A 27,669-nucleotide genomic window follows, 5' to 3' on the forward strand; every position below is an offset into this window, starting at 1 on the left:
TCAAGGCACTGTTGGTCCAGATTGTCCCACGCCTCGTCGGCGATATGGCATAGATCCCTCAGAGATTGGTGGGTCAGGTCGTCCATAAACAGCCCTTTTCAATGGGTCCCAGGCATGTTAGGTAGGGTTCATGACTGGAGAACATGCTGGCCTCTCTAGTCTAGCGATGTCGTTATTCTGAAGGAAGTCATTCACAAGCTGCGCACAATGGGGGCGCGAATTGTCGTCCATGAAGACGAATGCCTCGCCAATACGCTACCGATATGGTTGCACTATCGATCAGAGGATGGTATTCATGTATCGTACAGCCCTTACAGCGTCTTCCATGACCACCAGCGGTGTATGTCACCCCACATAATGCCACTCCATAACAGCAGGGAATCTCCACCTTATTGCACTCGCTTTGCAGTGTGTCTAAGGCGTTCAGCCTAACCGGGTTGCCTCCAAAAACATCTCCGACGATTGTCTGCTTGAAAACATAAGCGACACTCATCGGTGAAGAGAACGTGATGGCAATCCTGAGCGGTCCATTCAGCGTGTTGTTGGGCCTGTAGGGAAGCAGCCTATTCACGCCGTATAAAATTCACATCAGTCTTTCCATTGTGTGTCAGCCTAGTCCGCTGTAACTAGCTCTGACGTCATAAATGTTGCGCAATACTTTAAAAATCAAGTAAATAACCTGAAACGTTTCTAGCATGTCAGGAGTAATACTAAATCATTATGTGTTGAATATCAGTTCAATAACTTTAACCATTTTCGAAATCTGGACGTTTTTCTGTAAAAATCATTGGCGCAACATAAAAGAGCTAGAAACTAAAAAATTTATATTTAGATTCCTTTTTCATAATAATTTAGTAGAAACAGTATTCTGGATCTTACAAATTAAAATTTTAGTTGAAATTCATGATTTCCTGGTTTTTGTCTTAGAAATTAAGGAAGTAAGATAGATTAAGTAGGCGAATAAATAAGGCTAGGATGTTTAAATTTAAGTAGAAGGTAGATCCGCTATAATCATAAAGATGGGAGAAGTTTCAACTGAATAACTATAAAACTATAGCGATAGCGTATCTCCAAAGGGCAAGTTAAGAGCTCGTCTACTGCGTGTAGTGTAATTAAATTAATTCTCTCGTCCAAAATATTTGACTTAGCCACATCAGACTTTTATTATGATTACTTATCTGTGTGCTGATTGCACATTTAAATTGAGAGCTTCATCGGCCATCAGCAAAGGAAGCAATGATTTATTCGATAACTTAAAGTGGTGCATTACTAGCACAGCGGGTAGTCGGGAGAGCGGATTTGATCAGCCGTTCCCTTAGCCGTCTGCACCGCGGCTTTATATATAAGAACGCTGCGCGAGAAGAAAGGCCCCAGTTCTCTCCAGACGCTGATTAGCGCACCACCTGTGCCGGGAGTCGCGTCGCGTCGGTATCATTGCTATAAACAGCCTTGGATGCCGTAATAAGTTACTCGGGATACGCGTAACCATGAAATCGTTTTCGAGTGAAGTGTTAATGCTGGGATGACGTTAATGATCTATCTTCAGTTTGCGTATGTCGTGTTTTCACGTGCCGCCGCGGGACAGACATTCTACCATTATTTAGTGTGGCGTTTGATGAACATTATCATCAAATTATGGCGAGCATTCATTTATACATTTAATTTGAAGAGTTATAGTTGCATCAGCGCAATAGACTCTGAACTGCTCTGGTAGTTGGATTGTGTGGATTCCTTTTTGGTCTGACTTTCAGAATATAGAGAGAATGGTTTTTGATTATGAATCCCAGACAATCTCCTAATTCCTCAGAGCTATAAGCTGTAGCTATAAACGTATTTCTCAGATGAAATGGGCACTAGTAATTCTAATTACAGGCTTCACGTTTTGCTAATCGCTTTATGGTTGCCAATATTGTAGTTAGAGAGCCAGTGTTGAGAACAGCAAACAACAGCAATAAATAAATAATACAAAACATTTAATAACAATTATTCCACCCGCCGCCCCACATATGTTGCTAATCGGCCAGGAAAAACAAAACATTTAAATAAAAATTATTCCACCCCCTGCCCCACAGGCCCATCTGTACCACACTGCTTGGTATGGTGGTTGCAAAGATGGACTTCGCCATGGACGTCGAGAGTGAAGTTGCGCATTATGCAGCCTATTGCGGTCAGTTTGAGTGGTAACAGGACGTCCTGTGGCTGCACAAAAAGCATTATTCAACATGGTGGCGTTGCTGTCAGGGTTCCTCCGAGTCATAATCCGTAGGTACCGGTTATCCACTGCAGTTGTAGCCTTTGAGTGGCCTGAGCGAGGCACGTCATCGACAGTTCCTGTCTCTCTGTACCTCCTCCATGTCCAAACGACATCGCTTTGGTTCACTCCGAGATGCCTGAACACTTCCCTTGTTGAGAGCCCTTCCTGGCACAAAGTAACAATGCGGAAGCGATCGAACTGCGGTATTGAGCGTCTAGGTGTGGGTGAACTACAGACAACAAGAGCCGTGTACCTCCTTCCTGGTGGAATGACTGGAACTGACTGGCTGTCGAACCCCCTCCACCTAATAGACGCTGCTCATGCATGGTTGTTTACATCTTTGGGTGGGTTTAGTAACATCTCTGAACAGTCAAATGGACTTTGTGATACAACATGCACAGTCAACGTCTATCTTCAGGAGTTCTGGGAACCGGGATGATGCAAAACTTCTTTTGACGTGTGTAAATGCGGTAAATAATCCCTATAGTGCTTATTGCCGTCACCTGACTCTCACACTAAACATTTATAGATACACATTCACAGCTATACTGCTACAAGAAAAAAAAGAAAACGAAAAAGAAACTGACAGTTGGTTGAATAATTCGGTTCTTGCAAAGTACGTGAACAGTGCAGCATGTAGAGCGAGATTATCGCTGTCTAGCTATAACTCGCTGCTAGCCCTCTGAAAGAGAATGAATATTATTGCCTGCCAGTGGCTAGTGGAGGGGCATGCGCAGAACGGCTGAAAAATGGGCCGCATTGTTACATGACGCGGACTTAGTGCTAGTTGAATGCGCGAATGATAAGCTATATATGAGGGTGTGTCAAATGAAAACCTTAAATATTTTTTAAAATACTATTTATTGTGCAGAAGTGGTACAAAGCTATATAACTTTTCAACAAAATCTCCCCCACGCTCAATGCAAGTCCTCCAGCGCTCACAAAGTGCATAAATTCCTTTGGAAAAAAATTCTTTTGGTGTTCCGCGCAACCACTCATGCACCGCGTGGCGTACCTCTTCATCAGAACGGAACTTCTTTCCTCCCATTGCGTCACTGAGTGGTCCAAACATATGAAAATCACTTGCGGCAAGGTCTGGTGAATATGGTGGATGAGGAACACACTCAAAATGCAGGTCTGTGATTGTTGCAATGTTGTACGGGCAGTGTGGGGCCTTGCATTGTCATGTTGCAAAAGGACACCTGCTGATAGTAATCCACGTCGTTTTGATTTGATTGCAGGCCACAGATGATTTTTTAGGAGATCTGTGTATGATGCACTGGTGACAGTGGTCCCTCTAGGCATGCAGTGCTCCAAAATGACGCCTTTTTCGTCCCAAAAGAGAGTCAGCATAACCTTCCCTACTGATGGTTGTGTTCGAAACCTCCTGGATTCTTTGGTTTTGGTGATGAGGACTGGCGCCATTCCTTGCTCGCTCTCTTCGTTTCCGGTTGGTGGAAGTGAACCCAGATTTCATTCCCAGTAACGATTCTTGCAAGGAAGCCATCACCTTCTCGTTCAAAGCACCGAAGAAGTTCTTCACAAGCATCAACACGTCGTTCTCTCATTTCAGGAGTCAGCTGTCGTGGCACCCATCTTGCAGACACTTTGTGAAACTGGAGCACATCATGCACAATGTGGTGTGCTGACCCATGACTAATCTGTAAACATGCTGCAATGTTATTCAGTGTCACTCGGCAGTTTTCCTTCACTATGGCTTCAATTGTTGCAATGCTCTGTGGAGTCACAACTCGTTGTGCCTGACCTGGATGAGGAGCATCTTCCACTGAAGTCACACCATTTGCGAACTTCCTACTCCATTCGTAGACTTGCTGCTGTGACAAACATGCATCACAGTACTGAAACTTAATTCGTCGATGAATTTCAATATGTTTCACACCTTCACTACCCAAAAACCGAATAACAGAACACTGTTCTTCCCTGGTGCAAGTCAAAGTGGGGCGGCCATCTTTATACTGATACTGCGACGGTATGTGTGCATCTGCACTATGCTACCAGCTACAGGCCATTCTGCACGCTATTTGTAGCACGCTTACCAACTTACAGGATAACGGGTCGAAATTTCGTTCTGTTATTACAAATTTAAGGTTTTCATTTGACTCACCCTGTATATGAGAGTTTTTTTACCCATAGAGCATTTGCGATTGATACGTACTGTGTAAGTAGAAACGACTGTCTGCTCACTAGCACTATATAAAAGTGCGGCGAAACTGACAGTCGCCTTACAAGTGTTTAGACTACTACAGCTTCCCTCTGATCAAAATCTATTGAATCTCTTCCCATGAAAGTTAAGCGGGAGGAAGAAGAAAATGGGTTGAGAGTAAGCTCTCAGCTGTTATCTACCCATCTATGCAAACTCATCTTCAAATTATTCGTAATTAGCGCTCTCAACAAAACATCTTCCACTTGCCTTCATGCTATATATTTAATAAATGAAGCACGCTAGGAAAATGTCAGCTCCTACAAACGATCTAGCTTGAGAATGTGGGCCATACAGTGAACATATGCAGTTAAGACCTGACTATACTCGTGCACACTGGTTGTTCGTCACTCGCTCAGCCACACTGCAGCCATTTTAGCCTAAGCACAAAGGGCTTATTTCAATAGTGGTACAGGTGCACTTTTGTTCATTTTGAGATACAGAGTCCTAAAGTTAAACTAGCACTTAAAAATCTGCAGTCGAGATACCAGAAAGATTCAAGCATATGGTTTCTTGCTAGAGATGAACCTTTTTTTTCTGTTTGTTTGGATCATTAATTTCAGAAGCATTATAGGCAGAAAAGTGGAGGTAATGGACTTGTACCACTATTGAAATAAGCCCTTCATTTGTAGCGTTGACTTACCGGCTACGCATCAGCTACAGTGCGGCATTTCCTGAATTTGAATGGAAAGATGGTCAGATTGAAATGGTTCATTGTGAAATAGCAATAGCTAGTAAAGACACGACTGACTAAAATAATTATTTTCTGGCTATGTCACATGCAAATGGAAGTGTATGGGCTTTTCTTGTCACTCTTATTTATACGTTTTAGTTTCGTTGCAGATATCATAGACAACTTTCCAAATGAAGATGCAAATAATGGACTGACGTTCCTTGCTTCTTTACAACTTCCAATGGTTCAAGGGCAATGGACGCTAAAATGAGGAAGTAAGTGATAATGAAGACTGTTCTGAAGATTTAAAATCATCAGCAATATCTCGAGATGATAGCGAGGAGTATGCGAAACGGTATGTCACTTTCTGGAAGACTAAAAACAAGAGAAACTTTCAGGGTCGTTAAGAAGATTTTTTAATTATTATAACAAAAAGATCTGTAAATTAACAGTAAACAGAGTAGAAAGCGATGTAGGCATGTGAAAATGTTTTCAAAGGTCAACATAATCGATCTACATGAATTTAATGTCGTATGCCACAATAACGTGATGATACGCGATGTTAACATATTGACCAATGGGACGTTATAGCCACAATACAAGTGGGCCCAAATTTTAAAATAATCTGTTACGTGGGTGCACGTATTCAATAAAAGTTCTGTTGTGGTGTGAATGGAACCTGTCTTACTACAACAAAACAAGTAGGCATCGTTACGAAACAGTCATATTTACTGTATATGAACAATTTTTCAACTATACCCTAGCTACTGTGCCTATGTGAGTTTTCGATAGACAGAATATGTATAAGCGTATTTTCATTTTAGAAATGACGTATGGTCGTCTTCCTATCAAAATGTGCAGTCTGTGCGTCAGTAATAGTATACAGGGTGAGTCACTAACTACTGTCACCTAGAATAGCTCCGAAAATATGATAGTAGCCGAATAGTTTGTCGGACAAATTTTGCATGGGACAGCTGGGGCCATGATATGACAATGGTTTTTTGTTGCTAACTGGGGTCGGGTCAGAGAAATGAAGGTCAACTTTTTTTTTTTTAATGGGATGCTTTAGTTTGTTACTTATTTCCTGATAGCGGCTATCGAGACGAATCCAATGAAAGGGAATCTGGCATGAGCCATTATAGTGTTGTTCGTGTTCTGCATCGCCATAAATATCATCTTTACCATAAGTGTCGATGTAATAAGGAATATCACTCAGTCCATGATAAGAATATTGCAGCACTGCATTGATATCAATGGCCATCACTTCGAAAACCTTCTGTGAAAGGACGTTCATGCCACCTTTGTGACCTTCGTTGACCTTCAAAGACCTTACTGTTACACATCATTGGATTCGTCTCGATAGCTGTTATCAGAAAATAAATATCAAACAACAGCACCCCATTAAAAAAACACAAAAAAACAAAGTTGTTCTTCATATCTCTCAAGCAACCCCACCTAGCAACAAAAAACCAACGTCATATTATTGCCCCTGTTGTCCCACGCAACTTTTGTCCCACAAACTTTTTAGCTCCTATCATACTTTCTTGGTGGCAATAGTTAGTGACTCAACCTGTACAAAGCTACAAAACATGCCAACGGTATCTGCAGATCGACACTTGCTCTGGCCTCTGCTTCTACTTTTAAAAGAAGCGATGTGCATGCTAGTGGCACAAAATGAGCAAAGTTTGTTTTATGAGGATCATATTTTAACAGACAGGTCATTTTATAGACAAGGAATACTGACGGATTACGCGAAAAGGCGTGTTTCCTAAAATCATACAAGATTAGTTTTTATTCCATCATAGTTTTCAGGTCAGAAAACCTTGTCAATGAATAAAGAACATGGAACTAAAGAGTCTGTCGTTTCCGGAATGACGATGTAAATGTCGGTGGCTAGACCGTTCGCCGAGTGCAAGTCTTTTAAGTTGACAGTACTTCGGTGACTTGCGAGTCGATGGGGAAGAAATGATGATGATTAGGACAACACAACACCCAGTCCCTGTGCGGAGAAAATCTCCGACCCAGCCGGGAATCGAACTTTTTTTTTTAGGTGGACACAACAATTTCACATACATATTAATGAGGCAAACGATGTATAAGGTGAAATGTAATAACACACAAAGAAAAAACCAACATTTATGCATATGATGGAGAGAAATTTACATCTGTATCACATGAACAAAATACATAACTTGAGAGAGGGAGAGAGAGAGAGAGAGAGAGAGAGAGAGAGAGAGAGAGAGAGAGAGAGAGCATATTAATACATGAAAGACACTACTTAAATTACATTGTTACGTTGATACACCTATTAGATACCCTTTCCATTGTAATTATAGGCGATAATGAGGAAGAGACACTGTAGGGATAGCGCTTGTACATGTTGCATATATTTTGGGACTGCAACACTTGCAGACTTTCAACTTTCACCTTGCACTTTGCTTGCTTGAGCACACGGTTTGGCACTTGTCATTGCCCTTGACTTTAGGTAGGTAGAGGGATGGGAGGAAGACATCGATGGCGACGGTGAGCTCGGATGTTGGTGATGATGGCGGCCATGGCGTGCGCGAAACGTCTCTGAAGTTGGCGTCCAGCGGGACCTGCAGGACGCTCAGGAAGTTCTGGCCGTACATGGTGCCTTGTTTGGCCCTCTTGTGTTCCTCCCACAGGCCCGTGAGGCCCCCAGGCCCTCAGGATTGATAGTCTGTTGCGCTGACCACTCAGCTACCGGGGGCGGACGGAATGACGATAAAACCAGGTGGAAGAAGACTGCCTACTGGTTTAGAGTTGTCACAAGTCTGGCTTTCTCCAGATTTGTTTTCGCATTGACCACATCAAAGGCTGTCCATTGTGGGGAGGGATTGTCTGAGATAAGCCGTGACTTGTTTCTATTGTCGGAGAAATTAGAATGATTGAAAACAACACATTAATAACGACTCTTTACTAAAAATTTACTAAATGGTGACAGTAGCGTGCGTCGTTTCGTTCAACGGACATTAAAAAAAGCCAGTGTCACGAACACTTAACCACCCTTCTGTACACGCCTTTTTTTCGCCACTTCCCGCGAAATATGGTTTTGAGACTGTTCACGTGATAAAGTCTGTAACTGGTGCCAGAGACATTTTTGCTTGGTACATTTTTATACCGCGACTAGCTTTTACCCGCGACTTCGTCCACGCATAAAAAAAGACGTAGGCGCAGGCGGCGGCTCACAAAGCTTCGGCGTCCTGACGGCACATTTGATTGTTTGCAGCAAGCGACAATCTCCTATGGTGTGTAACAGCACGTGCTTTTATGGCAAAACTGTGATAATGGATTCTACCCGGCATGTCAAAATGAAAGCTGTATCACATTTTAAGTTAGACCTGCAAAAATGCAACTGAAAATCGCATCCAATTCCGTGCATTAGTTTTTGCGTGGTGCGCGTACAGGCATACATGCAATAATTCTAAAAATATTTTTTTTTTTTGCTTCGATAGCTGTTATAAAAAACACCCTCATATTCAATTTTCTTAAATATCTCCTACGTACAGGCATTTTCAAGTCACAATTTTACTGTTGTTGTTGTTCTTGTGGTCTTCAGTGTCCTGTGCAAGCTTCTTCATCTCCCAGTACCTACTGCAACCTACATCCTTCTGAATCTGCTTAGTGTATTCATCTCTTGGTCTCCCTCTATGTTTTGTACCCTCCACGCTGCCCTCCAATACTAAATTGGTGATCCCTTGATGCCTCAGAACATGTCCTACCAACCGATCCCTTCTTCTTGTCAAGTTGTGCCACAAACTCCTCTTCTCCCCAATCATATTCAATACTTCCTCATTAGTTACGTGATCTACTCATCTAATCTTCAGCATTCTTCTGTAGCACCACATTTCAAAGGCTTCTATTCTCTTCTTGTCCAAACTATTTATCGTCCATGTTTCACTTCCATGCATGGCTACACTCCATACAAATACTTTCAGAAACGACTTCCTGACATCTAAATCTATGCTCGATGTTAACAAATTTCTCTTCTTCAGAAATGCTTTCCTTGCCATTGCCAGTCTACATTTTATATCCTCTCTACTTCGACCATCATCAGTTACTTTGTTCCCCAAATAGCAAAACTCATTTACTACTTTAAGTGTCTCATTTCCTAATCTAATTCCCTCAGCATTGCCCGACTTAATTCGACTACATTCCATTATTCTCATTTTGCTTTTGTTGATGTTCATCTCATATCCTCCCTTCAAGACACTGTCCATTCCGTTCAACTGCTCTTCCAAGTCCTTTGCTGTCACTGACAGAATTACAATGTCATCGGCGTACCTTAAAGTTTTTATTTCTTCTCCGTGGATTTTAATACCTACTCCGAACTTTTCTTTTGTTTCCTTCACTGCTTGCTCAATATACATGGGGACTCCACAAATAGCATCGGGGATACACTGCAACCCTGTCTCACTCCCTTCCTAACCACTGCTTCCCATTCATACCCCTCAACTCTTATAACTGCCATTTGGTTTCTGTACAAATTGTAAATAGCCTTTCTCTCCCTGTATTTTACCCCAGCCACCTTCAGAATTTGAAAGAGAGTATTCCAGTCAACATTGTCAAAACATTCTCTAAGCCTACTAATGCTAGAAACGTAGGTTTCCCTTTTCTTAATCTTTCTTCTAAGATAAGTCGTAAGGTCAGTATTGCCCCACGTGTTCCAACATTTCTACAGAATCCAAAATGATCTTCCCTGAGGTCGGCTTCTACCAGTTTTTCCATTAGTCTGTAAAGAATTCGTGTCAGTATTTTGCCGCTGAGACTTATTAAACGTATAGTTCGGTAATTTTCACATCTGACAATACCTGCTTTCTTTGGGATTGGAATTATTATATTCTTCTTGAAGTCTGAGGGTATTTCGCCTGTCTCATACATCTTGCTCACCAGATGCTAGAGCTTTGTCAGGACTGGCTCTCCCAAGGTTGTCAGTAGCTCTAATGGAATGTTGTTTACTCCTGGAGCCTTGTTACTAGCCAGGTCTATCAGCGCTCTGTCAAACTCTTCACGCAGTATCATATCTCCCATTTCATCTACATCTACACTCTCTTCAATTTTTCAGAATATTGTCCTCAAGTGCATCGCCCTTGTATAGACCCTCTATATACTCCTTCCACCTTTCTGCTTTCCCTTCTTTGCTTAGAACTGGGTTTCCATCTGAGCTCTTGATATTCATACAAGTGGCTCTCTTTTCTCCAAAGGTCTCTTTAATTTCCCTGTAGGCAGTATCTATCTTACCCTTAGTGAGATAAGCCTCTACATCCTTACATTTGTCCTCTAGCCATGCCTGCTTAGCCATTTTGCACTTCCTGTCGATCTCATTTTTGAAACGTTTGTATTTCTTTTTGCCCTCTTCATTTACTGCATTTTTATATTTTCTCCTTTCATCAATTAAATTCAATATTTCTTCTGTTACCCAAGGATTTCGACTAGCCCTCGTCTTTGTACCTACCTGATCCTCTGCTGCCTTCACTATTTCATCCCTCAAAGATACCCATTCTTCTTCTACTGTATAGTATTTCCTCCCCCCATTCCAGTCAATTGTTCCCTTATGCTCCCCCTGAAACTCTGTACAACCTCTGGTTCTTTCAGTTTATCCAGGATTGGAATCCAACAGATTTTCAAAGCATCAATATGAAAATTTACCTGCATCAATAAAATTCGATTACGGAACTAAAATTTTCCATAGTAGACTACTTTTTCCGTGTGATGGATGGTAAAAGAAAGGGTCCAAAAATTAGATAATAAACCCCATTTTTCATTCAAGGCATGGTGAATTTATGCTTGCATATGCTATTTCTTTCCAGCAAGTACTTTGATCTAGAATATGTCGTTCCAAGATAGTGATTTTGCGTGGGAAAGTTTATTGAATGGTTGTAGACTTCCAGGGAATGAAGAAATTGTGGAAATTTCTTATTATGTAGAGAAAAGAATGCTCTTTCAAATGGTTCTTAATAAAGGATTGATTAGGCATCTCTTTTGAGATACAGCGGTTTAGATGTTACTTATTTTTGCTTCAAAATGTTTTTGCTGAATTGTACCCCGTATATAAAAGTACGAACAAACTTGTAAGATTTATAAATAAGCTGCTAGCCAACAAGGTCACAAAAGTAGAGCTTCCTAAACAACCTACACGAAGAAATTAAGATTCTTAAACTCTGGAGTAGTTAAGTCATGCCAAAATTTATTGACAATGTTGAGTGCCCCTAGGAGCAAAAGTAGAGGATCAAATGGCGTAAAATTACCAAATGTGCAAAATACAAGCTGTTCAATCATCTTGCAACATTTTGTAGGTTTATCACAAGTAATCACTGAAGTCTAAAACTTGTTCAAGAATTCTACAATGTCACTGCAATATTTTGTCACTTTTCAGTTAAAGAGACTCTTACCCTCAAGGTATTCACATTTGTGAGCTAGAAAATTGTGTATTTTTCATTCAGGTCCACAAGTCTTCCCAGTACATCAAACAAGATCTGAGATGGGTTATGTGGTGTAACATTTCTAAAATTAGGCCACTTGAATAGCCCTATTGTTATTTGTATGCAGTTATTACTTTTAATTTTCTGGCTTGCTTCTTTTTCCACCTTTCTTTTACTTTGCTCTCTCTTTTCCTTCCATCTTCATGGAGTGGAAATTATAACCAGGCTCTAAATTTATAATGAAGTGTCTTATGATCCTTGAGCCAGTTTTTAATGTTGCACTTTATCTTGTTCCCTGTAAAAAAAATGCACTTTCAAAGTTATCTTATGTCGTGTACTGCAGATTAATTTTATTTATTTATTTATTTTATTTATTGCAATATGTATTCAGTAGATCCATTTTAGCATGGTAACGTATGGTTGTGGAACGAGTTAAAACATTTACTTCATTATAATATTTGTTTCCGTCAAGACAATAAAAAAAGATTGAGAATACAAATCGAAAATAATATAGTAACACAATGAGTTAGTTTTAATTACACTCACAAACAGAGGTCAAGATACTATTTTCAGGTCTTATCTAAACAATTTTTTGCAGCATAAAATGACCATCTCCTTGACTTACAGATCACCAAATTAACCTAGTTAAAGCAGCAAGATATATTGAATCAGGAATACATAATAATATATGGTAAATACTCTTAGCTGTCTCTGCTATAGAATTCTTTCAGAGAATAGAAAGCTTTTTCAAGCAAGAATTCCTTTAGCTTACTTTTAAATAGTATATTATTACCTCTTAGACACTTAATATTTCTTGGAAGTGTTTTGAAGATTTTTACACTTATGTATTTTACACCTTTTTGCACCAGAGACAAATTTTTCGGGTCATGGTGTATGTCACATTTCCTTCTTGTGTTATGGTGGTGGTATGTTTCAGTTGTTTCATACTGAGAAGGATTGCAAATGTCATGACTGAAAAGAGATATTGTGAAGTAGTGGTTAGTTTTCCTATTTGCTTAAAAAGGTTGTGACTTGAGGTTAGTGTAGACACTCCACAAGAATTCGGACAACCTTTTTCTGATTTGCAAAGACTTTTTTTGACAATGGTGAATTCCCTCAGAAATTTATTCCATAACACATAAGTGACTGGAAGCAGCCAGAGTATTTTGAGACATTGATGTCTCCAATTTGGTAATTAACTGGATGGCAAATGTTGCTGAACTAAGTCTTTTCAGAGTTTGCTGGATGTGGTGTTCCCCATTCAGCCTGTTATCTATAAGTACACCCAATAATTTCAAATGATCTACCCTCTGTATCTGCTGGCTCTCATGTACAACGTTTACTCCTGTGGGCTTTTGTGTCCAGAATCTAAATGAATGTAAGCGGTTTTGCTGAGGTTTATTTATAGAGAATTTACTGTGAACCATTAAGGGCATCCTCAAGTAATTGTTTGGCATTTAATTCCTAGGTCCGTGGATGTCTTATTGTCTATCACAATATTTGTGTCATATGCAAACATGAAGTTGCTTGCGTTGTTTGAGGACGAAGGTGGTGGTTGTTGTGGTCTTCAGTCCTGAGACTGGTTTGATGCAGCTTTCCATGCTATTCTATCCTGTGCAAGCTTCTTCATCTCCCAGTACTTACTGCAACCTACATCCTTCCAAATCTGCTTAGTGTATGCATCTCTTGGTCTCCCTCTATGATTTTTACCCTCCACGCTGCCCTCCAATGCTAAATTGGTGATCCCTTGATGCCTCAGAACATGTCCTACCAACCGGTCCCGTCTTCTTGTCAAGCTGCGCCACAAACTCCTCTTCTCCCCAATTCTATTCAATACCTCCTAATTAGTTATGTGATCTATCCATCTAATCTTCAGCATTCTTCTGTAGCACCACATTTTGAAAGCTTCTATTCTCTTCTTGTCCAAACTATTTATCGTCCATGTTTCACTTCCGTACATGGCTACACTCCATACAAATACTTACAGAAAAGATTTCCTGATACTTAAATATATGCTCGATGTTAACAAATTTCTCTTCTTCAGACACTCTTTCCTTGCCATTGCCAGTCTACATTTTATATCCTCTCTACTTCGACCATCATCAGTTATTTTGTTCCCCAAATAGCAAAACTCATTTACTACTTAAGCGTCTCATTTCCTAATCTAATTCCCTCAGCATCACCTGACTTAATTCGGCTAGATTCCATTATCCTCGTTTTTCTTTTGTTGATGTTCATCTTATATCCTTCTTTCAAGACACTGTCCATTCCGTTCAACTGCTCTTCCAGGTCCTTTACTGTCTCTGACAGAATTACAATGTCATCGGCGAACCTCAAAGTTTTTATTTCTTCTCCATGGATTTTAATATCTACTCCGAACTTTTCTTTTGTTTCCTTTACTGGTTGCTAAATATACAGATTGAATAACATCAACATCGGGGACAGGCTACAACCCTGTCTCACTCCCTTCCCAACCACTGCTTCCCTTTCATGCCCCTCGACTCTTATAACTGCCATCTGGTTCCTGTACAAATTGTAAATAGCCTTTCACGCCCTGTTTCTTACCCCTGCCACCTTTAGAATTTTAAAGAGAGTATTCCAGTCAACATTGTCAAAACATTCTCTAAGTCTACTAATTCTAGAAACGTAGGTTCCCCTTTCCTTAATCTTTCTTCTAAGATAAGTCGTAAGGTCAGTATTGCCTCATGTGTTCCAATATTTGTACAGAATCCAAACTGATCTTCCTCGAGGTCGGCTTCTACTAGTTTTTCCATTCGTCTTTAAAGAATTCGCGTTAGTATTTTGCAGCTGTGACTTATTAAACCGATAGTTCGTCAATTTCCACGTCTGTCAATACCTGCTTTCTTTGGGATTGGAATTATTATATTCTTCTTGAAGTCTGAGGGTATTTTGCCCGTATCATACATCTTGCTCACCAGATGGTAGAGTTTTGTCAGGGCTGGCTCTCCCAAAGCTATGAGTAGTTCTAATGGAATGTTGTCTACTCCCAGGGCCTTGTTTCGCTCAGTTCTTTCAGTGCTCTGTCAAACTCTTCATGCAGTATCGTATCTCCCATTTCATCTTCAACTACATCCTCTTCCATTTCCATAATATTGTCCTCAAGTACATCGCCTTTGTATAGACCCTCTATATACCCCTTCCACCTTTCTGCTTTCCCTTCTTTGCTTAGTACTGGGTTTCCATGTGAGCTCTTGATATTCATACAAGTGGTTCTCTTTTCTCCAAGGTCTCTTTAATTTTCCTCTAGGCAGTATCTATTTTACCCCTAGTGAGATAAGCCTCTACATCCTTAAATTTGTCCTCTAGCCATCCCTGCTTAGCCATTTTGCACTTCCTGTCGATCTCATTTTTTGAGACCTTTGTATTCCTTTCTGCGTGCTTCATTTGCTGCATTTTTATATTTTCTCCTTTCATCAATTAAATTCAATATTTCTTCTGTTACCCAAGGATTTCTACTAGCCCTTGTCTTTTTACCTACTTGATCCTCTGCTACCTTCACTACTTCATCCATCAGAGCTACCCATTCTTCTTCTACTGTATAGTATTTCTTTCCCCCATTCGTGTCAGTTGTTCCCTTATGCTCTCCCTGAAACTCTGTACATCCTCTGGTTTAGTCAGTTATCCAGGTCCCATCTCCTCAAATTCCCACCTTTTCTCAGTTTCTTCAGTTTTAATCTACAGTTCATAGCCAATAGATTGTGGTCAGAGTCCACATCTGCCCCTGGAAATGTTTTACAATTTAAAACCTGGTTCCTAAATCTCTGTCTTACCATTATATAATCTATCTGATACCTTCTAGTATCTCCAGGATTCTTCCATGTATACAACCTTCTTTTAGGATTGTTGAACCAAGTCTTAGCTATGATTAAGTTATGCTCTGTGCAAAATTTTACCAGACGGCTTCCTCTTTCATTTCTTGGCCCCAATCCATATTCACCTACTATGTTTCCTTCTCTCTTTTTTCCTACTATCGAATTCCGGTCACCCATGACTATTAAATTTTCGTCTCCCTTCACTACCTGAATAATTTCTTTTATCTCATCATACATTTCATCAAGTTCTTCGTCATCTGCAGAGCTAGTTGGTCTATAAACATGTACTACTGTAGTAGATGTTGGCTTTGTGTCTGTCTTGGCCACAATAATGCGTTCACGACGTTGTTTTAGTAACTTACCCACACTCCTATTTTTTAATTCATTATTAACTGTTCTTCTTCATTACCTCTATTTGATTTTGTATTTATAACCCTGTATTCACCTGACCAAATGTCTTGTTCCTCCTGCTACCGAACTTCACTAATTCCCACTATATCTAACTTTAACCTATCCATTTCCCTTTTTAAATTTTCTAACCTACCTGCCTGATTAAAGGATCCAACATTCCATGCTCCGATCAGTAGAACGCCAGTTCTCTTTCTCCTGATGACAATGTCCTCCTGAGTAGTCCTCACCCAGAGATCTGAATGGGGGACTATTTTACCTCTGGAATATTTTACCCAAGAGGACGCCATCATCATTTAATCACACAGTAAAGCTGTTTGCCCTCGGGAATAATTACGGCCGTAGTTTCCCCTTGCTTTCAGCCGTTCTCAGTACCAGAACAGCAAGGCCATTTTGCTTAGTGTTACAAGGCCAGATCAGTCAGTCATGCAGACTGTTGCCCCTGAAACTACTGAAAAGGCTGCTGCCCCTCTTCAGGAACCACACGTTTGTCTGGCCTCTCAACAGATACCCCTCCGTTGTGATTGCACCTATGGTACGGCTGTGTGATTGAGGCACACAATCCTCCCCACCAACGGCAAGCTCCATGGTTTATAGGGGGGGGGGGGGGGGGACAGTTTTACTATATGTGTAAATTCACAATGTAGTGGAAACAATTGAGCCTATCATTCAAAGAGTACCGGCTTATATGCAGCAAAGCTATGTCCAATATTGAATGATTTTCGCTGCTAATGTCTTGAGTAGCTGGGTGGACGTCACTCCAGGTCACCATTCTTTGTAAAATAGTTAGAGGTACCGTTAAGGGAATTATTCATTTGAATCATAAAGCTTACAATATTACTATGAAGTACTGATTCAACACTACGGATTTGTAAATTGAAAATTTTTAACCTTTCATTAAAATAATTGTTTAACAAGTTAGCTGTGTTCGTGCTTTACCATTAGGAGGATACAATGGGGTGGGGTACTGCAACATCACAGACGGCCAAAGCTGCACACTATCAAAATTATTGCTCAAATTTTGACGCAAAATCGATTGCAGGCTGTTATTTCACCAGTGTTCTGTTTTCCTCTGTAGAATATGATTTCAAGTTGATGGCGTTCCATTGTGGTATTAAAAACTCTAAGTATATACCAGTACTAAGGGTGAACAAATTCTGAGTGCAAAATAAATGTTTACTGTATTCATCTAAATAAAAGGTACAGTGTTTTATGGTGATATCTAACACAATATCTGATTCCTACATAGTTACATACCAAGCAGCAACATACTTTTTTATTGTTTAATCTTAGAGGTATAGATGAATAAACAAGGACCTTAACTTATGCTTCAGCCGCACACAGTGGCTGGGTGGTTTTGGGAGCCATGTCATGCATTGTGCGGCCCTTCCTTCCACAGGTTTGAGTCCTCCCTCAGGCATGGATGTGTGTGTTGTTCTTAGCATAAGTTAGTTTAAGTAGTGTGTAAGTCTAGTGATTGATGACATCAGCAGTTTCGTCCCTTATGCATCAGTGGTTCCTTTTTTTCAGTCAGCAACTTTGGAATCACTATATAAAATCGATGTCACCCGCTTAACAATCTTCTACTTTGTAAAAGAAGTTGACGATAGGACTCCAAGCACTGATTATTAGTTGCCTTTACCTCTCGCGACTTGTGTCGTCTGCACTACCACTGGGAGATCTATACACATACAAAATGATTAATTTCTTGGTGTGGTGATATCAAGCCAATAATTCAATAGCTGATATTTCAAAGTGTTTCTCTTCACTTACAGTACTGAGGTCATGTCTTGATTTGAACTGTGTTCCTTTTCTAATATAAATGCATGATCCTCCACCCCTTGAAGTAGTTCTGGAGTAAGAGTTTGCCTTTTCATACAATGATAATGCTACATGTTGGATTTCTGAGTATCTACACCAGTGCTCAGTAATACAAACTACTGTGCAGTTCAAAGACAGGAGCTCAACTTCTAATAGTTGTATTTTATTTTTTATTGATTGCATGTTTTGGTGGAGGATTGTTAAGTCTGTGTAATGCCCCATGTTACTTTTTCCAATGATTTGTTTTTCTTTGTGACATCTGGTACATGTGATGTTTGACGTGTTAAAATCTGTCTTGTGAGTGATTATTTGAGTATTTGTTAAAATGCTTGAGATACTCTTTAGGCAGGGGAACCTATTGTCGGGGTTTATCCTAAAAAAGACCTACTTTTCCTACCCATGACAAAAGGTATTTGACCATGTGTGGCCCGAGATCCACCTCCTATAGTTTCATAAATCAGCTGCACAAATATTCCCTTCCCAGTCCTGTTTAAGTGTAGGCTATGACTAGTGAAACCCCATCTGTTGATAATCCCAACATGCACTAGAGAAATATGAGGAAAGTTGGCTGTCCTCAGAGCCATCCCTAACCCCACATTGATTCGCCTCACAGCTCCATCAAGGTGTGGTTGATCATGACGCTGGAACAGCTCAACAAAGTGTACATTAGTGCCATGAGTCAGGGAAGCTATCTTATCCAGGTCACCACCTATGTCATATGCACCATCCCTGTCAAGACTGTTTCCTGCCCCACCCACTATCACTACATGGTTCTCTTTTGTAAAGTCCTTACATAAAGACCCTAGGCTCGCTATCACATGACTTAGCCCTCCAGTTGGCTTGAAGATACTGGTGGCCTGGTAGCTGCCCCTAAACTTTCCTGTAAACAAGGGCCTACATCTCGCCCATGGCTACTACGTAGCAGCAGCACTTTCTTCTTCCTAACACTTTGTACATTCCTAGGCTTCTTGGCCTCGGCTGAAGTGTGCTGCACATTTCCTGCTCCTCGTTCTGCCTGAGGCTCTTCTCCACTTAACTCTGTAAGTGGTAGATACCTGTTTTTTGTGTTGATGATGAAACTGTCAGATCGCGTTCTCTTTCATCCTATCCTCTTACCAGCTGTTAGTACCCAACCACCCTCCTCCCCCCTATCTCTCTTGATCCTTATGAGTTGCTTCCTCCAATTGGGCCTGAAGGGCACAAATTTTTCTTTCCTGTTCCCCAATCAAAATGATCCCACTGCATACTCTCCAATTACAGGAGAAAGCCTCTTCTGTTCTCCCAACATTCTCCCCACTGCTCCCCCCCCACCCCCCAGTGAAAATATTTCCAACAAGATTGGCAACAAATCCATCTACTCACTACCCTATAACAGCTCCCACATTTCTAACTCATGGTCAGTTTTGGAAGAATAATTAAGTTTAAAGAATATTTTAAATTTGTTAAGGAGGCGAGATTGGCTGTGTGTAAACAAAAAACGACACAAAGGTCTTATCCGCGGTGGTTGTTTTTTGCACCGATTTAGAGATATAACGAGAGAAGAATGAACTTGTAATTAATTTGCTTTTAGACAATTTACGTTTTCAGGCGTATTTGGTCAGGTTTTTAAACGTTTATAACTCGGAAAATTTAGGCCTAAATCGCGTCTATCTAACTAGTAAACAATACGAAATGTGTTAGTTAAATACGATTTAGAAACGTTTAATTATACTTTTATTGCGACAGTAGACACTGATGAAATTTGTAGCAGTCTTTTTTAAACGAATTTTTCACTACAAAGAAAACTTGAATAGAATTTCTTATGTTTACTTGATTTCAATTCTTTTTCTCTCAGTGCTTACATCGTTAATAAATCCACACTTTTGAAGTTCTCTTTTGTACAGCGACTCTGATTGTTTGTCTTCTTTTATATATGGGCAACTTCCTTTAAAATTATCAGTCAACAGGGTTTCAAAAAAAAAGTGTCAATTCATTGGCACCTGCATTTGTTATTCGATTTCCTTGAATTCAGTTTATTTATCAACTCATTGTCTTCTGTGGAAGAATTTCAGTTTTTGTAATCAGTAAAATGTGGTTGGTAGCAATTGCTAACTTACATTTATATTATTTTTACAAATAAAGCCTTGTAAATGGTCAGCAAGTAACCACATTATTCGTTCAACTTCATTACCATTAATCATATAAATGATTCATGGTACATTAAACTAACTTGGTATAGTGTTGAATAATTAATTGGTCGTTTAGTTCTTCCAAGTTTAGTCCAAATTCTATTTAGTTAAGATTTTATCTGATCCATAGGTTCTTATGATTATAAATGCATAGTCTGACAGCGTCAAATTCTGTCTTGTTTACTCTAAAATTACGTATTATTTTACTCAGGAATACTGTGGTGGTGGGTGAAGGACTAGTGGTTAACTCTTGATATCGTAACAGAAAATAAGGTGTCATTTGAGTGACGCTGTTGAACTCTAGATCATTTTTAAATACAAATTCTTCAGCACTTCTGTTTGGAGTCACATCTGAAACCCGCTTACCTGGGAACACTGGCTCACACAGCATGACAGCACCATTACGTAAAGATAACATTTGTCAACAGCAGGTAGTTCTTGCCTCTTGGATATCTTTGTCACATGTTTTGTATTTGTGTCATTCAAAACATCTATGAGTGTGTTCGAATTGTTTGTGTTGAACAAATGTTTCAAAATTAAAGGATTGCCAAGTTGTCGCAAGTTAAAATTTCTTTCATTAAGTTCTGTGAAAAATGTGCACAATTAAATAAGAAATTTGTGATTCGACCGCTAGTTATTATGGCCAACAGATTAAGTAACAACCCATTCGTTGCACTTTTCGGTTCTGTAGAAGCTGCAGAAAGATATATAAGTTTAAGAGAGAGTGGATTGTTGAGGCTATTAGAGTACCGACCGAGAGCTGAGAGGAAAGTAGTTGCCAACGAAAACAGAGGCGTTTCAAATGATCGACGACTACAAGTAGAAACAGAGAGACCTGTATTCAATGAGGAAAATAGCCCTCGTGACATGACCAAAGGAATAGAAACATGTATTACGGATTGCTCTTCCCGGATAACAGAAGAACTTAAGAAAACTGGCATTGCAAGATTGACAGAGGAAATTTTTGGCTTTACTGTGAATAAAGTTGTAGATGAAGGAAAAGGTCTTATTTTTCTTGAAGATCTTGCGTCAGAAATTGCCCCCAAAAATTGGATTGATATGGAAGTGTTGGAACAGGCATTATTCCAGAGGCTTTTGTTGGAGGAACCCAGTACATATTTGCTGAATAAAACTGTTAATCGGCTTGAGAGAAGTGTCAATCATGTGACTGAGAAAGAAGTTATTTCATATTTATTTGAATGTTATAAAAGGCTTTGTAGTCCATTAATTCCAAAGGATGTGAAAGAAGAAGAAATTGAGGAAGTTAAAAACCTGATTTTGAGAAATGCTGCAACGGCTCTTAGGCAACCTGCCCTGTTTGAAGCCCAGGAACTACATCTCCAGATTATTAACCTGTTCAGGGATACAAGCGCTCCACCTGAAGACTTCATTAATTTTTTCAGTGGCATTTCAGAACAATTTGTAAAGGATGAAAGTGAACCTATAAATGCTCTTCTGGAAGCTTTTGCACCTACTCTCGATTTTATACAAGATGATGTAGCACAAAGCAATATTATTACCTTTAATCAATGTTATTTACATATTTTACAGACATTTTCTGTGAGTCCTGAGTTAGGTGCAGTACTTTTGTTGCATAGTACCCCAAAAGAGACAAGCCGTGGTAGGTTATATGCTGATACTCTGATTGGTAGTATTTTATCATTATCTTGTTTACCAAAAACTCCGAATGGGCCATATGAATTTTTCCAGGATCCTTTACAATCTCCAGATATAGAAGGAGCAAATATATGGCCAGCATTATCATTCATTTGTGAAAATATGCACAAAATATTCTATAATCTCTTGAAATCGTCAACTCAGTTGAAACATGAGACTTTATCTTGGTTGGCAAACTGTCTGCACTCAAATTCAGCTCGAGGAAAACTATGGACTGCTCACAACTTAGGCCTTGGCGCACCAGCTTGTGTTTCAGATGGCTTCATGCTTAATCTTGGCTGTGTTTTATTGCATTTGTGTCAACCAATCTGTTCAAACCTGAATGATCTAAAAGTAAATCGCATTGACCCTACCTATTGTGCTGTAAAAGTCAAAGATGATGCTGAGGCCCATTACAGAGGTGTGCACATGAAAGGACTTGATTCAGAGACATGCCTTATACCTATTGCAGAAGATGAACAGAGGCCTACTGCAGAAAAATATAGTTTTGTCACAGAATGTTTTTTTATGGCACATCGAGCATTAGATTTGGGATTCAGGGTTGCTCTGGAACGTCTTATGCAATTATATCGTGAAGTAACTCAAATACAAAGAGTTTTTGTGGAAGTACAAGAACAAGGAAGCTTCCAGTCAGAAGTAGTACAGACAATACGACAACGCTTGGAAAGAGAAATGACGAGGCAAGTGCTGCTATAAATTCATATTTTTGGGATCCTATGAAAAGGAATACATATTTCTGTGAAAATTACAGTGTGTTTGTGCAATCTTTTGTAGTTACTTCAGAATGTCTTATCCATAAGCTGCTATGTAGACAACAGGACCAATAAAATACAATCTACACACACTTGGATGATATCGCAGTACATTTCACTCTTCACCTCATTTGCTTACACTGCTGCTTTTAAGTTACCATATTTATATAGTTCTCCTGTTTCATTGGATACAAGCCACTGCACTAACAATTGTGAAGTATTGTACATTTTCTTTCCATTTTGTCTATTGTCCCAATCATAATAGATATATTTAAATTAAGTACAATTGAAATGTTCAATGTTTTAAGGAAAAAAACTCTAAATGTGTCATTAAATGTGAAAATTTCGTAGCAATTCTGATGAAGATTACAGACAAAAGCGGTAAATGAAAGGCTTTCAAAGGATATGTGAGAATGAGCTGCATGTCTTTCCACTCACTAGGCCAGTTCCATGTGAACTTTCAAGTCTTGCATACAATTGTCCTACATACAATTCAAAGTTTAAAAGAGAATTAACTCTTCTGCAAGTGTTATGTGCACACAATTTATCAGGGTTAAACCTTTGTTAGCCTCTGAGTCCTTGCTATCAGTTTGCCTCTGCCCTCATGCCTTCCCCCAATCCATATTCTCCTACTATGTTTCCTTCTCTCCCTTTTCCTACTCTCTAATTCCAGTCACCCATGACTATTAAATTTTAGTCTCCCTTCGCTACCTGAATAATTTCTTTTATCTCATCATACATTTCGTCAATTTTTTTATCATCTGCAGAGCTAGTTGGCATATAAACTTGTACTACTGATGTAGCCGTGGGCTTTGTGTCTATCAAGGCTGTTTTGGTTAGTGTTACAAGTCCAGATCAGTCAATTATCCAGACTGTTGCCCCTGCAACTACTGAAAAGTCTGCTGCCCCTCTTCAGGAACCACACGTTTGTCCGGTCTCTCAACAGATACCCCTTTGTTGTGGTTGCACCTACGGTACAGCCATCTGTATCGCTGAGGCACGCAAGCCTCCCCACCAACTCCAAGGTCCATGGTTCATGGGGGGAGGACAAAGGTAGTTCATTGATATATATGAGAAATAGCAGGGGACCAATAGAAGAACCTTGTGGAACCCCATAATTTACCGTTCCCCAGCCGGGCTCTACTGCTTCTACCTGTGTATTATTATAGTCTAACACTATTTTCTGTTGTCTGCCTTGTAGATAGGATTTGAGCCAGTTGCCCATTTATCCTCAGAGTCCATAGTGGCACACTTTCTCTATAAGTATTCTGTGATTTGACACAGTAGAAGGCCTTAGACAGATCGCAAAATAAGCTCACAGGCAATGTCTTCTTGGCAAGGCATTCCAAAACGATACTGTAAATGAAACTATAGCTTCAGTTGTGGAGAGGCCTTCTCTGAATCCAACCCGGTTTTTACTAATTATTGCAAGGTTTTCTGGGTACATATTAATTTGTCAAGGACTTTAGAAAATGTAGTCAAAAGAGAGATAGGATGATAGTTTGTAACATCTGAGACATCGCCTTTTTTGTAGAGGGGCTTTACAATAGCACACTTCGTCCCGTCAGGGAAGGTACCTTGTTTCAGAGAGGCATTGAATATATGAGCTAGGACTTCACTGAACTGATTGCAGCAGGTTTTTAGCAGTTTGCTGGAGATGTCGTCGACACAAGTTGAATTTTTCCTTTTTAAAGAATTGATGGTTTTTCTTACTTCCTTTGCTGTTATAGGGGCTGTACCTATCTGCTCTGTGGAGTTTGGAAAATGGCCTTTCAGTATTTTTAAGGTCTCTTCTAAGGAGCATTTGAGTCCTGTTTTCTCAGCAATACTTAAAAAGTGCTCATTAAAATTTTTTGCCACAATGTCTTGGTTTTGTACTTGTCTACTTTCATTACTGAGAACAATGTTTTGGGACCTGAGGCAATTTCCACCAGTCTCACTCCTTGTCACTTCCCATACTGTTTTGATTTTGTTACTAGATTTATTAATTTTGAGCATAGATACAAACTTTTTGACTTCTGAATAACTTTACTTAGTATTTTACAGTATTTTTTATAGTGATTTAGCTGGTTGTGGTTGTTTGAATTTTTTGTGTTGATGTACAGTTCTCGTTTGCTTTTGTATGAAATCTTAATACCTTTTTTTTAAAAGGTAGGCCTAATTTCAAATATCGGCGCTGGTGCCACTTCATTGCTGAATAGATTGTATTTTTGTATTTTTAATTGACATTTTCTAAATTATACACAGATCTCCAGTCTGTGGATCGGAGATGTGATTTAAAAGTCTGAATAGTTTCATCATTAATTGTCCTTGCTATTTTCCAATTGGGGCCACTATCATTCTCATAGATACTTGCACTTTTTGCAGTCTTTTAGTTGGCAGTTGTTGTATCAGGTGTCAGAGTCATGTGTTTTCTGTCTAGTAGTGTGTGTGTGTGTGGGGGGGGGGGGGGGGCATATGTGCCATCTAGGGGACTACCGAAAGTTGTGATTCTGTCTGTGTGTTCTGACCTGGCATATCATCAGGATGGTGGGCATCCCTGTTTCAAGTGTATATTATGGTGACCATGACACTGCTCATTACATCTGAAAAGAAACATAAATAACACATACAATATTTAATTCCAGCAATAAAGTAATCGCAGGAAGTTGTGGGTGTTAGATGGGGACAAATTAAATATGTGACAATCAGGATAATGACACATTCAAGACAAATATTAATCCAAAACTCAAGCACAAAAAATTATCAACTTTCAGCACAGCTATAAAATGCAGACATGAAAACCGCTTGCATAGTAAATTTCAGTTCACCTATATAGCTCAGACGAATTGCCACACAACTCGAAAACCCAGTATCACAAATTTCACTAGAACTATGTAGCTCAAATGAAGCCCTCAATGCAAGGAACCCATAAACAGCTTGAAAACCCAGTACTGCAAATTTCACTTGATTGCCAACACACTCAAACTGTCAAAGCCGTTATACAAACCTCCACTTGCTCAATTTATGTAAAACTAAGTCTCACTTACATAACTGATATTAAAAATTAAGTGGACCAGCAATGGTAAACCAATATCGACGATACCTACTAGCCAAAATCCGACACAGTTACAAAAGACCAACAAGAAAACCCCCGAAATTCATCGAACCTTTGCATCATCATCATCATCATCATCAATTTCAGTACATATCTTAACTCACTGCAACAAGAAATGACTTGCTTTGAGATTACTCTGTTATATCTCTTGCTGACAAAAAAAAAAAAATTAATAAATTTCCGACTGTAAGAAGCACACAGCACTAATAACACCAAACACAAGCACAAAGCCATCACCCACAATACACAAAATCAAAGTAACTAACTAGCAAACCCATATAAATTCTTCCATGGACAACCTCTGACCTGTACGTTGTATCTCAATGGACATCCATTTATGTTTGGCCTGATAAAACAAACATTGGAAAATACGGTATAGAATAATGTCAATATTATGAAAGGGGTAGATTGCTACACAGATTATAAAGGAGGCATTGAGTCACAGACAGGCACAACAAAAAGACTGCTAAACATGTGAGCTTTTGGCTAAAAGGCCTTCATTTTCTACATTAGAGGAAGACCTTTTGGCCAAAAGCTCACGTGTATAACAGCCTTTTTGTTGTGCCAATCTGCAATTCAACTTCTCTGTATGAAGAGTAACAGTCTATCCTTTTCATGGTACTGTCATTACCGTAATAAAAGTTAGTCCATAAACGGCAGTCTGGCTAGTTTTCGTCCATACATTCTGTGGGTTTATGAATCTGTTTGGTATTCATTTCTTTGTTAAAGAATGGTAGAATTTTTTTACTATGCATTTTTCTCATAGCTCCTATATTTGTTCCAGTGCATTACTAAAACTTGTACTCAATTTCTGAAATTTCAGTGGTGTTTTACTAAGGACTGCAAATGTTGAAGAATCTGTCTTTTTTGTTTTGTATATCATAGTTGCATTGGTTAGTTACATGTTATATGGATCATTTTGCACAATAGATTGTAATGATGTGGAACGAGTCATTTTACATTCGCATTGGAAATTAATTTGTACATTTGATTACAATCTGAACATTTCTAAGTTTTTTCCATTAAAAGGAGAAAAAATAAATGCAGACGTGAGTTTGTAACTCCTACACATCACCTTTTACATAATATGATAATACTGAATAGAAAGAGTTGTCAAGGAGAAACTTTCTCAGTTTGTTATCAGATTTTACTTTTCTGTGTGTAAGACATTTTATATCACTGGGAAAATGGTCAAACATTTTTGTTGCAGCATTGTGTATCCCTTTTGTACTAAAGACAACTTTAATGTGGAGTAAAGAAAGTCGTTCTTCCTTCTGGTACTGTAATTATCTACCTCATTGTTCCTTTTGAAATGTAGTGGATTATTTGCAACAAACTTCATGAGGGAATAAATATACTGTGAAGCAATAGTTGGAATGCCCAACTCCTTAAACAGATGTCTACAAGATGATAGTGAGTGCCACATATTACTCTTACATCACGTTTTTGTGCAATGAAGACTTTCTTAAAGCCGAGTTACTCCAGAACGTTATTCCGTATGACATTATTGACTGAAAATATGTCAACTTACTGATTTGCCTCTCCCCAAGATTTGCAATGATTGTAAGTGCAAATGTGGCTGAACTAAGTTGTTTTAAGAGTTTCAAAATGTGTTTTTTTTTCCAATTTAAATTCTCATCAATATGGGTCCCTAAGAATTCTGAAGTTTCCAAACTGTTTACTAATTCCTTGCCATATGTTACACTTATCATTGGTGTAGTACCTCTAGTCGCGCGGGAATGAATATGTTGTGTCTTTTTAAAACTGAGTCTGAGACCATTCACAGAAATCCAACTAATGATACTTTTAAGAACTTTGTTTACCATTTCTCCGGTTTCTGTACATACACGTGGATTGGTTGCAATGCTAGTGTCATATGCATAAACAACTAATTCTGCTTGTTATATACTAGACAGAAGTTCATTAACAAATATGAGGAACAGTAGAGGAACTAAGACTGAACCTTGGGGAATCCCATATGTGATTTCTCCTCAGTCAGAATTATGTCCCTGTACTATATTGCTTGAATTACTGAGTACAACTTACTGCTTTCTTTTGTATGGCTATACCATCAATCCCATAAAAGTAAATTGATCTAGGTGAATACTGTGATTCACATAGCCAAATGCCTTAGAGAGTTTGTAGAAAATACCAAGTGGCACTATTTTATTATTTAACACTTGTAGAATGTAGTGAGTGAATGTGTAAATGGCATTATCAGGAGAATAACCCTTCTGAAACCCAAACTGTGGTTTGCTAAGGATACTATTGTTGCTAAGGTGAGATACTATTCCAGAATGCATCACCTTAAAAATGTTAGAA

General features: G+C 39.2%; 1 protein-coding gene across 1 annotated transcript in view; it reads left to right on the forward strand.

Annotated features, from left to right (window-relative positions):
- The first annotated feature begins 20,280 nt into the window (after positions 1–20,280).
- LOC126473725 (ubiquitin conjugation factor E4 A) overlaps positions 20,281–27,669 on the forward strand; it is a 117,027-nt gene continuing 109,638 nt past the window's right edge. Inside the window, exon 1 of the mRNA XM_050100973.1 lies at positions 20,281–22,178. Within this exon, the coding sequence (XP_049956930.1) occupies positions 20,461–22,178 (1,718 nt within the window). The 5' untranslated portion in view covers positions 20,281–20,460. The remainder of the gene's footprint in view (positions 22,179–27,669) is intronic.

This window comes from Schistocerca serialis, chromosome 1, assembly GCF_023864345.2.
Source record: "Schistocerca serialis cubense isolate TAMUIC-IGC-003099 chromosome 1, iqSchSeri2.2, whole genome shotgun sequence".
Taxonomy (NCBI): Eukaryota; Metazoa; Arthropoda; class Insecta; order Orthoptera; family Acrididae; genus Schistocerca; species Schistocerca serialis.